The sequence below is a fragment of the Xiphias gladius genome, chromosome 24 (assembly GCF_016859285.1).
Source record: "Xiphias gladius isolate SHS-SW01 ecotype Sanya breed wild chromosome 24, ASM1685928v1, whole genome shotgun sequence".
NCBI lineage: Eukaryota > Metazoa > Chordata > Actinopteri > Istiophoriformes > Xiphiidae > Xiphias > Xiphias gladius.
This window is the reverse complement of record NC_053423.1, coordinates 15,909,284-15,926,210: the sequence shown is the minus strand read 5'-3', so window position 1 is coordinate 15,926,210 and position 16,927 is coordinate 15,909,284. Positions and strand designations below refer to the sequence as shown.

The 16,927-nt window shown below is 39.8% G+C and overlaps 1 protein-coding gene across 1 annotated transcript in view; it reads right to left on the bottom strand.

Annotated features, from left to right (window-relative positions):
* Window positions 1-529: 529 nt before the first annotated feature.
* The window catches only part of LOC120786136 (solute carrier family 45 member 4), a 38,634-nt gene continuing 22,236 nt past the window's right edge, over window positions 530-16,927 (bottom strand). Inside the window, exons 2-14 of the mRNA XM_040121316.1 lie at window positions 14,335-14,523; window positions 9,847-10,026; window positions 9,497-9,687; window positions 9,208-9,394; window positions 8,600-9,061; window positions 8,185-8,456; window positions 7,716-7,877; window positions 6,968-7,067; window positions 6,677-6,757; window positions 6,452-6,582; window positions 5,576-5,644; window positions 5,316-5,470; window positions 530-4,987 (exon numbers count right to left, since the gene is read on the bottom strand). Of these exons, the coding sequence (XP_039977250.1) occupies window positions 4,807-4,987; window positions 5,316-5,470; window positions 5,576-5,644; window positions 6,452-6,582; window positions 6,677-6,757; window positions 6,968-7,067; window positions 7,716-7,877; window positions 8,185-8,456; window positions 8,600-9,061; window positions 9,208-9,394; window positions 9,497-9,687; window positions 9,847-10,026; window positions 14,335-14,523 (2,360 nt within the window). The 3' untranslated portion in view covers window positions 530-4,806. The remainder of the gene's footprint in view (window positions 4,988-5,315; window positions 5,471-5,575; window positions 5,645-6,451; window positions 6,583-6,676; window positions 6,758-6,967; window positions 7,068-7,715; window positions 7,878-8,184; window positions 8,457-8,599; window positions 9,062-9,207; window positions 9,395-9,496; window positions 9,688-9,846; window positions 10,027-14,334; window positions 14,524-16,927) is intronic.

The following is a 16,927-nucleotide window of genomic DNA, read 5'->3' as shown; positions in this document are numbered from 1 at the left end:
AGAGACAAAAAGACAAAAAAAGTAAATAACCTCCGGTATTGCAGCCATCGATTCCAGAGTTAAGTGTAAACCAGGTGATTGCAAAGAACAGAAATACAAACACTGAGATGACATTTTTTGTTTAACACACTCTTGCGTTTTGCTTACATGTGAGCAGCTGTGAGATGACTGCTCACTCACACACTCACACACTCACTCACACACCCACACACACACACACACACACACACACACACGCACACACACACAATCCATGCCGCTTCTGTAACATCTCCCACAACAGCAAATAGAATAACTTTAATTTACACTCTTTTGGAAACTAATTGAAAAGTGTCCTTTATAGATAAGAAAACTCAAAAAATAAATATCCACAGTTAGTTTTTTCTTTCTTCTGAAAGACAATTCTATTGTTTTTTGTTTTTTTTTTAAACTTATTATGTGCAAGTTCTGTGCAATGTCAGACCCCCCCTGGCTTGTCGAATATCCAAACAAAAATGATTTCGGCTGAAATCAACTCACATTCATTGACTTTTTTTTTTTTTTTTTTTTTTTTTAAACATTTAAGTCACCAGATGGAATCAAAGGTAAGAACTCAATCTCCCAGCAGGCCAAGCGAGTGGCTGTGCTGTCTGAACATTCCAGAGTCAACGGTAAAAAGGCTTGGGACATTAAGAACACCAGCCTTCCCAAAAATTAAAAAAAAAAAAAAAAAAACGAAGACTTTCCACTGCATTGGAACAGAAACACCCAAGTTGCATTTCAAGTATTCACGGCTTGGATTTTTCTCACCTACACTTTTAACAAGGAGTGTTGCTCGGGACGACACACATCTCGTCTTTTTACACATTTCAACACCTACCCACCCTCTGTCTACGTGTATGTTGTGTCGTAAAGCGACAAGATGAGCGCTGTCTGAAACTTTACTCGTAAGTGTGCAAAAATGTAAAAGTCACATGCTTGTTAAGAGTGTACTTGACCCAGAGCGAGCACAATGCTTCAGCTTAAAGAGTACATGTTGGTTTGTTTTTGTTTTTTTACACATTTAAGTTCAAACAAAAAAGACACAAACATCCAGCCATGCATTAGAAAATACATCCCTGACCTATTAGGACAATAAAGAAAAGAGCTTGAGTGATTTGTACAGAGTCATACTTTGGTGTTCCACACATGCATTATCGCTGTTGTCGCATGCAGACCTCCCAAACCCAAAGTTGTTTTTTTTTAATCTTCATGTTTGTCCTTAAACTGAAGTTGTGTGTCCATTTTTTAATCCGGAATATTTTATTGCCCTAGTGGTTACAGAAGCCGTGCAAATCTCTGGCACCTGTACCTCCTCAACTTTTCTCATCGTCCCATCCCTGCTTTTTTTTTTTTTTTTTTTTCTTTTCCCAGAACCGCAGCCAGAGCAGGGTCAACCCAGGGAGCAAAATACTCCTTCTCTTTTCTGCTCTGCTCTGGGACTGACTGAATGTACCTGAAATTATGGAAGGAATCTAATTTGTTAAAAACAGGCCACAACACCCACCCGAGTGAAAAAAATAACAACCACATCATCAGTGAGTAAATTCTCTTCTAAAAACCCAAAAAAGGAAAATAAGCTTCCGCGCTAAATTCTTGAATACACGCTCAAATAAAATGCTCTTTCATCAGTAATACCCACTGCAAGTTACATTTCGATTCCTTTCAATTTGCATGTTTCAGCTGATTGAGCTGAAAGGAAAACTGACCCACATTCACAGCCTTTCACCCTGACAGACGCAGGAAAAACACCTGGAACAAACAACCCTGCTGTGCCCGCACAAACCTCACACAGTCCTCCCTCCAGCTGATTAACAGAGGCTGTTATTGCAACAAATGATCTGATTTGTCCAAAAACAATAAAATCTTTCATTTGCCAAAACAAACATTTGTCCGAAAAACAATCAAATCTTTCATTTTGCCTTTCTAAATTCAAGTTTGTTTTTACACGTCCAGCATCGTCGGCTAAGGAAACATTCCAAAGATTAAGATTATTTAACCCTAACGGTCAACACACTCAATATCAATAAGTACTTTCAAGAGATTAGTTTTACACAACTTGCATGTATCCCCTTCTGTGTTTTTAATCATACATTTTTGTGACTAGCCTATTAGTCTCACCACTGTGTATGGATGTTAACAGGGTCGAAGTAAAGCTCAACTCAGCAGTTTTACTTCTTCATCCACTACCCCGCTGCAGCCGCTGCATGCCCTCAATAAACAGCAGACGCAGCCATTCTGCAGAAGCCATTGGAGTTAGGGATGCAAAATGGATCAGAGCCATCTCTTCTTCAATGAAACTAACTAGAGCTGTTAGGCTCAAGATATAATGATTTGTAAAGTTAGATTTAGAACCTAGATTAGGTTTCTAGGTCTGCAGGGAAGCCCAACAAGTGTAAAATCTGACTCCAATGTCTTATTTTGAATCAACCCAAAGTTAAGACATGCATATCCAAATTTGTGACAATTCCAACCTTAAGGTCGAACATTTAAAGAAAAAGTTTAACATTTTGGGAAATAAGCTTATTTGTGTTCTTGACCTGAGTTAGATGAGAAGATTGACATCGCTCTCATTTCTCAGGTCTACAATAAATATGTAGCTACAGCCAGCAGCTGGGTAGCTTAGCTTAGCCTAAAGACTGGAAACAAGGGGAAACGGCTAGCCCGGCTCTGTCCGACAGTAACAAAATCTGCCCACCAGCAACTCTAGCTCATTGATAAACACATAATTATATTTTGTTTATTTAATCTGCACAAAAAACAAAATAGGTGCTGGTGGGTGGACCGGGTTCGTATTTACCATACAGACATGAGAGTGGTATCGATCTTCTCATCTAACTCTCAAAAACACAGCGAATAAGCACATTTCATAAAATGTCTGAACTTTTTTCTTTAAGGGAAGTTCTCCAGTCTCCAGTCCTCCTCTAATTTCGCTTCTAATCCCTTTCTCCTCTGTTGATAACAATTCACCATGCAACATGCAGAAGTAATTAGCAGCTAAAATACCATTTTCTGCTTCTCTCTACTGATTATATTTGGCTCATTAATGCGGAACCAACGCACCTCTAACAGGACAACACAATCCTCCATCAAGGCTCAAGCAACAAGCCTAACCCTAAACACCAAGGGGATTTATTTTGTTTTTCTCTCTTACATCACATGGACCCCAGAAACCTATCTTTTTTTAAAATTAACCAGGATCCGTTCTAATTATGCTCGTGTCCCATTGCAGACACTGGTCATTACTGGTACGGTGACCAGATCCACTGGAACAGAAGAGTGTCAGGAAGCTCCGTCCTGCTGGTAACCTAATACAAAGAAATCCAACACTCTTTTGGAGTATTTAAACAACGCTTTTCTAACTGGACGCTGCAACGCTTTTGTCAACAATGGCTCAGCCAATGTGCAGTTAGTGACAAACATGGTGTTAACAACACTTTCCCAAAAAATTGAATACAATAAACAGGCAAACAAAAAAAAAGGAGAGAGAAAGAGAATAACTCCACATTTCTTGTCTCATCTCCTCTGCTGTTTGGTTCATTTCTTCTCTGCTCCTCTAACATGCAGCATGTAGGTTACTCTGATTATTCAAAAAAGCATCATCATCATCATCATTATCACTATTTTCTCTGGGTCTTCGATAAGTCATTAAAGTAGTATTTTGGATTGTAATGCCCTGTATGCTGCACATATTGCATCTTTGCTCTTTCTTTCCTGGAATTTCACTCAATAAACATTTGTACTGTTTTACTCTGTTTTTAATATACAGGTGATTTCACACTCATGCGCTATACTTTCGAGCAGAGCCTCTTAAATATTGTCATCTTTTCCCTGGAGTGAAAGCTAAATTAAACATTTTAGCAAGTCTGCCATGTGCCGGAGGGCAAAAACAAAACACATTTCAAATCAATTCAGGGGCTCAAGATCAATGATTTCCCCCAGGAACCAGGCTTCGGGCTCTTAGTTTCAGAAATGCCACTTTCAAAAGTTTCTAGAGTCTTAAAGCTACTGTCGCAGAGTGCTGTAAAAGTCCCGCAAAGCCAAGTGTGTTAGGTTTATTTTGGTGAACATTGTGCCTCTGCTGGAGACACCAAGTCAGCAGGTACACAAACACACTTTCGTCGATGAGCGTCCATATCAAGGAGCAAAGATTCGATCAAGCCGATTCCACTGTGAGGAAGAACGATTTTCAGCATTTTTTTTTTTTTTTCAATGATTGCACCTTCGAGAACTAAAGTTCATTAACAGCGTTCATTATTCAGGCGTTCATTCGATTCAGATGAAGAGATGTGTGTGCGTGCAAGGGTTTGTATGTATGTATGTGAATCCCCTGAAGTTTCCTGTCCAGGCGGCTGCTCAGTAGCACCTCCTAGAGGCCCTGAGAGACAGAGACAACCTCTCCTTAAACCATTACCTGCGTATTACTTATTTCTGGACGACCCTGACGGATCAGTCAAATGTCCGTGAGGGTTAAGTGGAAGGAATTTCGATGGCAGCTGAAACAGCACTGAGACCAGAATGATTTTTTTAGTGAAAGTCAGACTGGTATGACACTGGTCCCACATCAGATTGAGTTGTTTTCTGCAGCAATACCAAGACACACCAAATAAGAAAAAGCAAGAACAGACACCAAGAGTGCACCAACCGCCCTCCACTCTTTTCTTTGTGTCTGTAAACTCCAACACACTGTGGTTGGTGGCACATCCTTAAGTCTTTTCCAACAGCATCAATGATATAAGTGAATTTAGTTGTGTATGCAGCAATTCGTCTGTTAATTTAGCCAGCCAGTTACAGAGCAGACTCATTCTCCGTGTGACAGGAAGTGGTGGTGGTGGTGGCCTTGCCCTCCTTGTTGAGTTTCAGGAAGCTGGGTTTCTCTACCACCACGGTTACAGCAGCTTTGCTGCTGTTTGGATTTTCCAGCGTCGTCAAGGCCCGTTTCTCCGACGCTTTGGCCGATTCCCCCTCCCTGGAAATCACAATTAAAATCACGACTGTTAGGATGGAATTTGAGGCTTAAAGGAATAGTTCGACATTTTGGGAAATATGGTTATTCACTTGCTTTTCAATGTGGATTTTGCTACCTTTGAGCCAGGCCAGCCATTTCCCCCTCTTTCCAGTCTTTATGCTAAGCTAAGCTAACTGGCTTCTGCCTGTAGTTTCTGATTTACAAACACGAGAGTGGTATCAATCTTCTCATCTGACTCTCAGCAGGAAAGCGAATAAGCTTATTTCCTAACGTGTCAAACTACTCCTTCAATCACAGCAAATGACTAAGACCAGGTGGTTTTTCTTACCCGCTGTTTGGAGACGGGTAAATGACCAAAAAGCAGGCAGTGAAGAATCCAAGGAGGGAGCCCCCCGAGGCCACCAAGGGGATGACACGGACACTGCCAACAGCTTCCACCACTGCACCCAGAGCTGAGGCCACCAAGATCTGACTGATGTAGACCTGCAAAATCACAATAGGATTATATAACAACACAGCCTTTTTAGCGTGCTATAACACAGTACATATAAGACCAAATAGATTTAATAAGACAATGTGAACACACACCTGGCACGATAAGATAGCACAGTCAATGCCAAAGCCTCTCCGGGAGTTACCAGGACTGTGCTGGATGTACTGTAGGAGGCAGGGAACGTTACATTAATGAATGCCACTCAAATGCATAAAGTTGCAATAATTCATTTTTAGCTTGCTAGTCATTTCAAAAAAAGAAACAATGAATCAACTAAGTTAGAAAGGGAACAAAGGTAAAAATGAGTTTGTTTGAAGATCGGGTTTTAAATGATGAGCCTGGCATCATCAACAAACCCCATGACCAAAACCAACAAATTGTTAGTCTGTCACTTAATATGCAACACCCACTCTCTGCTAAAGATATCACAAATAACAGCAGGACACTAGGTTTTAGCAAACCTTTCTCAAACAGTAGTAAATTGTGCATTTTTCTGGGATTATTTTCAGCTATGGATTATTACACATTTGATGCATTGGTGAATATGTAAAGTGGCAGGATGGCAGAACAAAACACAATGTTCAGTTTAATGATCGTACATTTTTCACAGTTTTTTGGAAAACAAAGGAGGGTTTGTTGAACAGGGGAATAAAATAAAGTACATAAGGCTTTGGCTATAAAGAAAATACCTGTTAGTTGGATCAATTGATTGTTGGTTTTGGTCTTAAAATGGGATTTCTTGACATTAAGAACATTTTTAAAATATCACCAAACTTATCCCTTAACTCTCCTTTGATTTGCAGCCACTGCTCTAAACTAAGGTCACTTTATTTATTTATCCATCTATCAGGAACCACACACATTTAATTATCATCACTGGGATACAAAATGTGTTAGATTTAGCCAAAACAAAGCAGTCCCTGGTCAGGTTTTATACACATTTAAAGAAACAAACAAGGGTCAGTCTGTACCTCTTTCATTTCGTGATACTGTCCTAGCAGAGCATAAGGACAGTAGGAGATACTCATGGAGATGATGCCCATGCTACTGATCATCACCATAGCGACATACACGTTAGGGAAGATTGCCATGACAGCAGTTCCTATTGAGGAAAAAAAAACAGATAAATTCAAAAGTAACTTATTATCTGCTCACATTTGTTTTGTTCTCTTCTATCACTGTACTGTGGCTCATACCTATGGAGAATCCAAGTGTCCCCAGGATGTAGATGACCTTAATGCTCAGGTCAAAGTTGTCAAGGTACTTCTGAAGAACAGCTGGAAAAGGAAGATTAGTTGATCGTTTAGTCGAGAGTTTAATGTCCAGACGTGTTATTCTTCCAAATCTACACTTTACAGCTTATACACAGCCGGAGAGTTTTTGTTTTTCCTCGAAGACAGTTGCCCGTGCATAATGTGAGCATAAGCGTTATTATAAATAATGCATAATGTTCATATGGTGTGAGAATTGTGTTTTTGTGTTGTTACCTGAGCATGTAGCAGCAGTCATGGCATATATAACGAGCCCCCAGCATCCCATCTGAACTCCTCTGTGGTAATTATCCAGCAAAGTAGAGTTAGCAGGAGCCTGAGAGAGAGAAAAACAGGCAGTTTTCTACATGAGCTGCAGAGTAGCCAAAACAAAGACGAGAAAGAGCTTGATTCAGGTGTGAACTCCAACCCGTACACACAAATTTTGAAGCAACTTTTTTTTTTTTTTTTTTGTTGTCTTTCCAAAGGAACCATAGGCCAAAAGTCATCAGATCATTTTATATTCGGGAACCTGCTAAGACATTCTCAGCCCTGCTGATCATACATAAAATTCATCCAAAGATCCATATGAGGTTCTTTCTGTTGTTCCTGACAGTTTTTCTTTTAAGCTGTGCACCGAACTAAAGTTCAGTGAAGGAGAAGTGCACCTGTTTCTTCTTCTAGTTACAGGTTTGTGAATATTAAAATATTTAATATGATGACATGATATAATCTTTTATTGGCTTTTGAATAATTTGATTATGTTCGTGTTCACAATTTTTAAACAATTCTCTGTTCATTCAAAAAATTGGGAAATTATAAGATTAAATATTATGAGATTATGTACGCACAGTACATGTAGTCTTTTCAAATAATTCCACTATGTTGTGTGTTCATATTTGTTTCTTTCTGAAATGTGGTGTGTGTGTGTATATATATATATATATATATATATATATATATATATAGCTGCTAATGCTCGTACGGTAGGACTTCCATCGTAGATGACTTGTCCCATGAAGTCGGTGAAAAAGACGGCCTCAGCAATGATGGAGAACCAGGTGAGCAGGTGACAGGCGCACAGTCGCAGCAGCTCCGGAGGCATCTTCAGCATCGAGAGCCAAAGCAGCCGCACAGTGGTCTCAACCTAAAGAGAGTAGGGGGAGGAGAATTACAACATTACAACATACGATCAAAAAGAGACACTTAACATAGTGGAGAGAAATGACAGGGCTGCCCTGGTTCCTTGATTATAAGTTACTAGCAAAACAAAAAAACTACTGCTGGATTCCTAACATTACTGCCATTTGCTGGTAAATATATGTATTTGTATTTGTCCGATGTCCATTATGATCTGTGCTGCTTGCCTACCAGTACATCAGAAGTAGCAGTAGTAGTATTAATAGTATCACAGTCTATTATTTGACTTGTAAATTCCTCAATCCACTCCTCACCTCGCCCTCCTCGCTCTCTGTATCTCCGCTGGAAGAGTTGGTGTTTCCACTTCGGTGTCTGTTTCTCTGTCTGTTCCTCCTCCTGTGTCTGGCCTCCACTTCGTACAGGTCGTTCATGCTGCGAGACGGCTTGATGAGCAAAGCAGCGTTGGCCCGGCGGTGGCGATAACGGTGGCTCCCCACTCGGCCGTAGTAGGAGAAGGTGCAGGACGGCTGGCGGTAGAAGGTGTGACGGTGACGTGACTGCCTCATGGGAGCTCCGGTACTGGCAGCTGGAACAGACAGATTTTTAAGGTGGCAGTTTATTCTTCTTCTTCATAACCAGTTTAGAAGTCGTAAGGGTAATAATTCATCAATTTATTAAGTTATTTTTTATATTTATATGTATAGTATAATTTTACAGGAAGATACCAACCTTTGACCATTCCAGCACGATGGGCTTGTCCTTTAGAGCTCAGTCTGTTGGTGTTAACTCTATCAACATTAGTTACACTGGCCAACAGCCGCCCGTTCAGTGTCCGCTGCTCATTGAGCTGGTTGTTAAGCAGCGCCTCCTGTCCGTCATCATTTTCCATTTCTTGCAAGAAAGCAGAGAGGCGGGAAATCCTGGGGGTGGGAGTGTTTGTTTGGTGGTTGCTGTTTTGGGGGCGGAGCAGGTCTTGGCTTCCTGTGCTGCTGCTGCGTCTGACGTTGGCGTGACGGGGAGGGGGAGTGCTGTGATTGGGGTTGAAGAAGGAAGAAGTGGTGGGTGGCGAGCCGTGATAAGGTGAGAGGCGGTCAGCAAAGATGGACGGCTCTATGTGGCACAAGAACAATGCATCATGGTCCAAGTGGTCCAGAGCGCCGTCTGCCATGGCAAGGACACTGTCACTTTTACCTGAAGACAGACAAGGAGTGGGCTGATCAGTTTAAATGTGAGGAATTCAGAGAAAGTGAAAAAGCCATAAGTAATAGAAAGTGATATCTATCAATCAAAATGCTTTGGATTTGAAGAAGAAAAGATGTAACTTAGATTAATCTTACTTCTCACAAGCTCCACCTCTAGAAAGTCCATGTCCATATCTCCACGATCTGACTGGTCATCTCCATAGGGGTCGTACAGGTCGTAGCTGTCCATCCTCTCATCCTCTCCAATCATTTCCAACTTGGGAGCGAGAAGTCCAGTCCTGCCATTGGCCGATGTTTGCAGGTTGGTGGGATCTGGACACTCCTGGTGAAAGGAACATGTTATGTGACACAATGGAAAACTGAGGTCTTAGTTTTTTTGTTTTTTCTTTTAAATTTAAATTGAATTTTACAGTGCACGCCATACCTGATCCAGCCTGTCATGTTGGGGCGAGTACTGCTGCTCCTCGATGCTGAAGAGATGTAACACCACAGAGACAGAGAAGAGAATGGCGGCGAAGAAGAACAGGATCTGCTCCTGAGACTTGAAGGCTGCTCCGAGGAAGGTGTGTGTCCAGTCTAAACCTCCGAGAGCATAGCCCACTGCACCGCCAAGACCTGCGCACATGATGACACGAACAGGTTTATACTTTAGACAGCAAATATATGTCTGTGCATTAAACACATTAAAATGCTGTGAAAGTTACATTTGTGTGTGTGTGTGTGTGTGTGTGTGTGTGTCTGTGTGTGTGTGTGCGTGTCAGATGTCAGCCATACCTGCTGAGGCGGCATGGATGTTGAGCGCCATGTCTTGTTCCTCTGTGTCTGCCACGTCTAGCAAGTACGCTCTGATTGGTCCCTCTGTGGCATCCGCACAAAAGTCCAACACCACAACTCCCAGCACGGTAAGAACGATGCCTATTGGTTGTCTCCCCTGCTCGTCACCTAGCGACAGACCTGATCAAGAAATATGGAAATGATTCAGTCTGTGTGTGTGTTTTTTTTTTTCTTATTACACAACAAGCAAAACAACAGTGGAAGTCAATTCCATGCAATTGAATAACTTTCTTCTTCTTTGGGCAATTGAATAGTATAGTTATCAGAGCACACAAGAACAAATAATACAATATACAGAATATAAACAATAATTAAATACAAAAATGATAACAGTATAAAGCACATAGTAACAGCTAAAATTGCAACATGCTAGGTGCATAAGTGAGTGGTTCAGAGATAGGGAGGGAATAAGGAAGAAGATATTATGAGATACTTTTTTATAATATGATGTGTTTATCTTAAAATAGATGTAGAAACAGACATTGAGCATGGTTAGTTATTAAATTGATTGTAACGTTAAACCATTTCTAATGTAAACACATGATGTAAAGTGTGTTTAACATAAAATAAATATCAAAAGAAAATGAACAATAGAAACAACAAAAACACAAATACAATGATACAAGTAAATAATAAGTGTGGATGTTGTCTAGTCTTGTAATGGTGACGTAAACAGGTCACTGCACATTTCCCATACTGCTTTGCGTGATGCGCATGACCTTGTGCGTCTCATTAAATTTGTGACCAAGTCTTCCCCCTGGAGCTACTCAGTGTGTGTTCGCGTCTGTGGGCCTGAGAGAGAAAATGTACGAATGTACGAGAACAACACAGAGTGACATGGGAGAGCTTCCGTAACCTGTATATACGTGTTTGTGTGTATTTGTGTGTGTTTGTTTGTGTTTGTGTGTGTTTGTGTGTGTGAAAGGGAGAGAGAGAGAGGGAGAGAGAAATATCAGAGGCAGTGTGACGCAGCATGACTTCACAAACTGAAATCCATTAACATTGGGGAAACAAAAATCTTCATAGAAGGCAAAGTGTATATATTTGTGTGTGTATGTGTGTGTGTGTGTGTGTTTGTGTGTATTTGTGGGACAATGGTGCCACACTACTCACTAGCCAGGCAGTCAGACAGGAAGTGAATTGTGATTGGTGGAAAGGGAGATGCAAACAGGAAGCATTTCCCTGTGAACTGCCTGCTCCTGTGTTCCCATGTCAACACACACACACACACACACACACACACACACACACACACACACACACACACACACACACACAAACACACCCTCATATACAGGTTACTATAGTTTTCCCGTGTCGCCCTGTGTTGTTCACACACATTCATATATACACAACCATGGAAACGTACACTTTTTTTCTCTTACTCTTCTTGTACTCTTTAATTTCTCTCACACATATACAGGTCACTGGTCACACACTCTCCCTCTCCCTCTCCCTCTCCCTGTCTCTCCCCCTCTCCCCCCCTCTCTCCCCCTCTCCCTCCCTGGTGCCCTAAAACGACCTGAGTGCCAACCTCTGGGCAAAAGAATGGAGGTTGAACATAACAGAATTGAATAGAACTGAATAGAATCTGCTGACAGAAAACAGTTCACACAGCTATCGTTCTTGTTATTTATAACTCCTTTGACAATTCCTTTCACTTTGTTCTATTTAGAGTCACTTAAAAGGCCCAGTCTGTTATTGTTGTACTGCACATTTTTCACCCATTTGGTCAACATTTGAATATGGAGCATTTACACTCCATCAGTATGGAATTTTAAGTTGAGGACAGGATTGTAGATGAATCTGCCAATTATTCTTTCAATTATTCGATTGTTTAGTCTATGTAACATCAACAAAACTCTTACAAGACTTTACAAAGCTGAGGGTGACAACTTCAAATGTCTTTTTTTTGTTTGACCAAAAGTCCAAAATCTCCAAATATTCAGTTAACAATAATATATGTCTAAGAAAAGAAGCAAATTTTCTCTTCTGAGAGCCTGGAATCTGCAGATTTTTGACATTTCTTTACTATTTTTGCTTAAGAAAACACTGACACGATAAAATTATTATCAAAATAGCTGCTGATTATTTATTTGTCAGTCAGCTTATCGATTAATTGACAAAGATTCAGATTGACCAGTTCAGTTTCCTACTGTCAATACAATGTTTGTAAACATGTTGTGGTTAAGAAAAGTCATTTTAATGACATTCTCCATCTTTTTCTCTGATTAAGTTAAGAAACTGATTCTGTTTCTTAAATCAGATTCACCCGCCAGAACGTAGACCAAGCACCGGCCGTGCTGCACTGTGGCTTGTGCCTCACTTGGATCGATGGGATCATTAAGTAGATAACAGAAAATTATTTGACAATGACTTATCAACCAGAAAAAGCCAAACTTTGGCTGCTTTCAAGCGTCTAAAATGAGAGGGTTCATCACTTTTCACTGTTTTATATCATTGTTAACTGAATAGTTGTGGACTGCTACTCGGACAAAATAAGCATTTTAAGTCAGCAAGGGGCCTCTGGAACATTGTGATCAACATTCTTCACGACTGACATGTTACAGACTAAAATAAAATAAAAAATAAAAAAATCAATCCAAAAAATAGAAGAGCAATCGACTGATAATGAAAATGAGCCTTAGCTGCAGCTTTGCTTGTTTGTTTTCGTAATGATCTCTATAATTAAATTTTCTTACCCAAACTTAAAGCTGGTTTAGGACCAATGTTTTCTCCATCTTCTCTGTTGAATCATAGTGTGTTTAGTCTTTAAAGCCCACCAGGATGTTTGCAATTATTCAGCAAATACTACATGTTAATGAATAGGACCATCAGAACTAATTAAGATTCATAAATGGGCCAGAGCCAACAGACTGAGGATAACAGAAAGGCTATTGAGGAAAGCTTATAGTATCTGATGGTTTAAATTTAGAGCTTTTTCACAATATGTTGCTCCAGTGGTTCAGAGTTTTCTCTCTCTTTTTTATGGCTCACACCTTGGTCTTATTGATCCAACATCACAGGCTATTTCTGTGTAATACCAATCGTTAATGTCAGAGTTTGTCTGTGTGCACAAAGGCTGCAATGTTATAAAAACGCTGAGAAATCCTGTAACAGTCCCGACTGAAGCACCACTTAGCCTAAACATCTGTCACCATCTTTAAATTCAGCGATTCCACTGATTACGCAAACCTCACCCCACTGTCTCCTTTGAGTGTGTGTGCATGCTTCCACGTGTGCAGCGACAATATATGGTTAATGACCTTGCAACCGGAACTACGCTGATGTAGTTAGCCCGAGATCAATATCTGCGTTGTATGATTGACAGCTGATCAATTAGTTTGATTGGATTGGATGAATATGACCTTGTAATGACATTTGAGTGATGTAATAAGCGGAGGGCTTGACTGCGGATAACCCCGCTACAAGGTCATGACTCTCAGCGGGCGAAGCTCGGAGGGAAGCTGTCGTGTTCTTTTATTTCCTCTGTGGGTAATTTACACAGTTTTCTGATCTTCTTCGGACCAAACGATTAATTGGTTAATTAGGAAAATAACAGTCAGATTGATTGTTAGTGAGAAATTGTTAATTGCAATAACTGTGCATTGGGGAAAAGTACATTAGCATGAAAATATAACAATACATTTTCACACCTAACCTACAATGTCAACGTTTGCTATTGCACTTGACCCCTCACAACCTCACAAAAATGAAAATGACATCTAACTACGTAAAACGACAGGAGAACCTACTTGGTGGCTCACCAGTTTGCACTGACTACTTTGAAATAGTGATACTCTGCTTGCAGCAATATACTGTACATACACAATCCCCAATCCTAAGATATAGACTCCCGCGTTTTATAATGCAAAGGGTGCTTCTGTATGTCATCTATGCACCAATGAAGTGTTTCTGAAAACGATAGCTTTACTTCAGCAGCTGATTGGGAAGCCAGAGAGCAGAAAAAAAATAACACGAGGAGAGAAAATACTGTACATGTATATGTTCGTTTTTTCAGAAGTATTGCTGGATTGTTTCCAATTCCACACATTTTCAATTATTTTTACAAGTATGATTTATTAAAGCCTGTTATCATTAAATTGTGATAAAGTGCAACTGAGATTTAGCACTGTCCAGGGCGAAATGTAACACAGAATAAAGCAGCAACTAAAAATACAGGACGAAGAAGTGGATGACCTCCTGCTTGTATTCAGCAATAAGTAGTAAGAGCATCTGATTATTCTTAAGTGTAAAGACATCAACGATTATCTTCTGTTAGTTGGAGTTATTGTAAGTGAAAACTGGCAAATTAAAAACATTTATTCTCTCTCCCTCTCTGACACACACCTGGCACACACACTTTAACACTGTTATATAAGTTCACACTGATACACAGATTATAAATAGTGGGTGACACACACTCACCTATCAGCGATCCATTCAGAAACAGAGCCACCCCTATCAGTGTTCCTATGCAGAGAGCCAGGATGAACGGTCTCCTCCTGCCCCACCGCAGAGTGCAGCGGTCGCTGGCCGAGCCGATCAGAGGGGTAAACATGAGGCCGAGGACCGGGCTGAGGAACCACGTCAGACTGTAGTACTGCTCTGGAAGACCTGGAGACACACAGACAAATGAGTTATTGGCAGAGATGTAGACAGGAAGAGAGAAGAGTGAATCGCTAATTTTTTTATTATTATTATTATTACATAATTATAGAACCAGAGATTTTAGAGATTTTTATGATTTTCAGACAGAGATGTCAAAAGAAAACCAATAAACTTAGATTTGACCGTGAAGTTTTTCTTTTATCCACCAGGGGGTGCAAGTAACATTCTAACTGTAGAAGTGAGAGTCATTTTTATTTGATCAGTTTGAATTCAACAGAATATTTTTCATTTGGAATCAGCCTTTAAGACAAAGATAAGGGTATGGGTTAGATGTCTGCATCAGGAAAACTGCAATTAAGTAACTTTACTTTATTCTGCAACATAAATCAAAGATAAATGGGGTGATGGTGATGTAAAGGATGACACTACTATAAAATATAACTCTATTTATAAAGACAGGAGACTTTATAATCCACTTGGGCCACTGTCCATTGCATCAAAGAAAATTAAATTTCCAGACATACTAAGCAGGATCCTTACAATCAAACCCAAAAATAAAACCCAACAAGACCAATAAGACCAATTTAACCAGATCATCCACAATATTAGTAGCACGACTACTACACATTATACCATAATATTGTAAATGCCAAATGTAGACCCTACTATAAAGTGCTGTGTCACCATGCTGCTATTATATTTTACACCAAAGTCAAAACAGCAACTTCATAACAAGTCTGCCTGGTAAACTGGATCAAATTGGCTGTGACGTGTTTGCATTTAGCTGACTGAATTTAGCAAAGTCCACTGTCATTAAAGTTCAGTTAATAATATTCTAATCTTATAATGCTGATTATTATATATGTTATAATATGATAAAAAAAACAAGATTTTTGTCTAATTGCTACTAGTGATGCTGCAGTTACAGGTGAGGTAACCAGCAACAAAAATTGGCCATTGTGTTTCCTGTTGCCACCCCAGTTACTTGATAGTTGAGATGCAGCTGAGTTTTTCAACACCTTCTGCGAAAACCCACACTAAAGGGACAGAGGGGAGCAAGCCACGGCAACCGTACACGACAGGAGGATTTATCTCAGGTCTTTTGAGCATCCCTGTGTGAACGTTCTCCCCGGATTATTACACAAAGGGCCACAACACTAACTCCTGCTTACTGGTTAACGCAGAGGAAATAAGCAGGAGAGTGGAGACTCACTGATCAAGTTTGTCAGGCTTTTGTGAGCAACAGACACAACAGAAACACCACAGAGAGAATTTGTCTTCCAGGAATATTGTGATTATGAGTGAATAAATGGAGGAAACACATATCTTTGTGTTGCTTCTGTTGAAAAGCACTGGCCGTCACTATCCCGTCACTTTTGACTACTGGTACATCAATAAACTTCATCAAACTCATGAACATGAAAGCAGGAGCTCATAAAAAATAACTATAAGTGATGCTGGCTAATTGAAAAACCAGCTGAAGAGAAAATAACGTCTTTTTTTTCTCCTAATGCCAAGTCTTGCACAGGTTGAGTATTTTACATTTTAAAAGAATATCCATTTCATGTCTCCTTGTTACTGCCCAACACATGTAATTATTTTTGTGCCTGACTTTTCCACTGCTGCAAACCAGGTGAGGATTACCAACACACACGATGCATGACAGGTTCTCAGATTAGGATCGGTCGATGGAAATAACTAATAACCAAGACAGACAGACACACACACACACACACACACACACACACACACACACACACACACACACACACACACACACACAGGATGCAGCAACATAATGGAAAAACATACTGTACACTGTACAGCACACATGCTTTCAATACCTTTGAATAATGTCAGACAACACCTTGTAAACCCATCACACACAGACTCCATTGCTAACAAAACCAGATCATAATTAACTCCTCATAAAACCTCATAAAGGACAAGGGAAACACAAGTGGAATACACATTCGTGCACACGGGTACATTTGCAGTTCAGTAGACATTAGTTCACTAAATCACACGTACATCGGGACCTGAGACTACAACTGAAGTAAACTGTAGTGCTATTTTTTAAAGACAAAGATTGGTATATTTCCTAAATATGTTGAAGACTGAAATATAGTTTTAATTATTCTTTTCCATTATCACCTTACAATATGAGCATACTATATAGCCCCAGAATGAGACTATATTAAAGTCCCATTAAGCATCTGTTTTGCAAAATATTTACAATAAGTATTTAGTTAAAAAAAATAAATCTATTAAGTGTTATACGGCCTCAAGAGAAAAAAGGACTTATTTTTGCCATTATTTGTCTTTCAAGGTCCAAATTTAACTGAAATTCAAATCCTCTGTTACTATAAAAATACACTTTATTATACTTCATATAATTAAGATATTAACC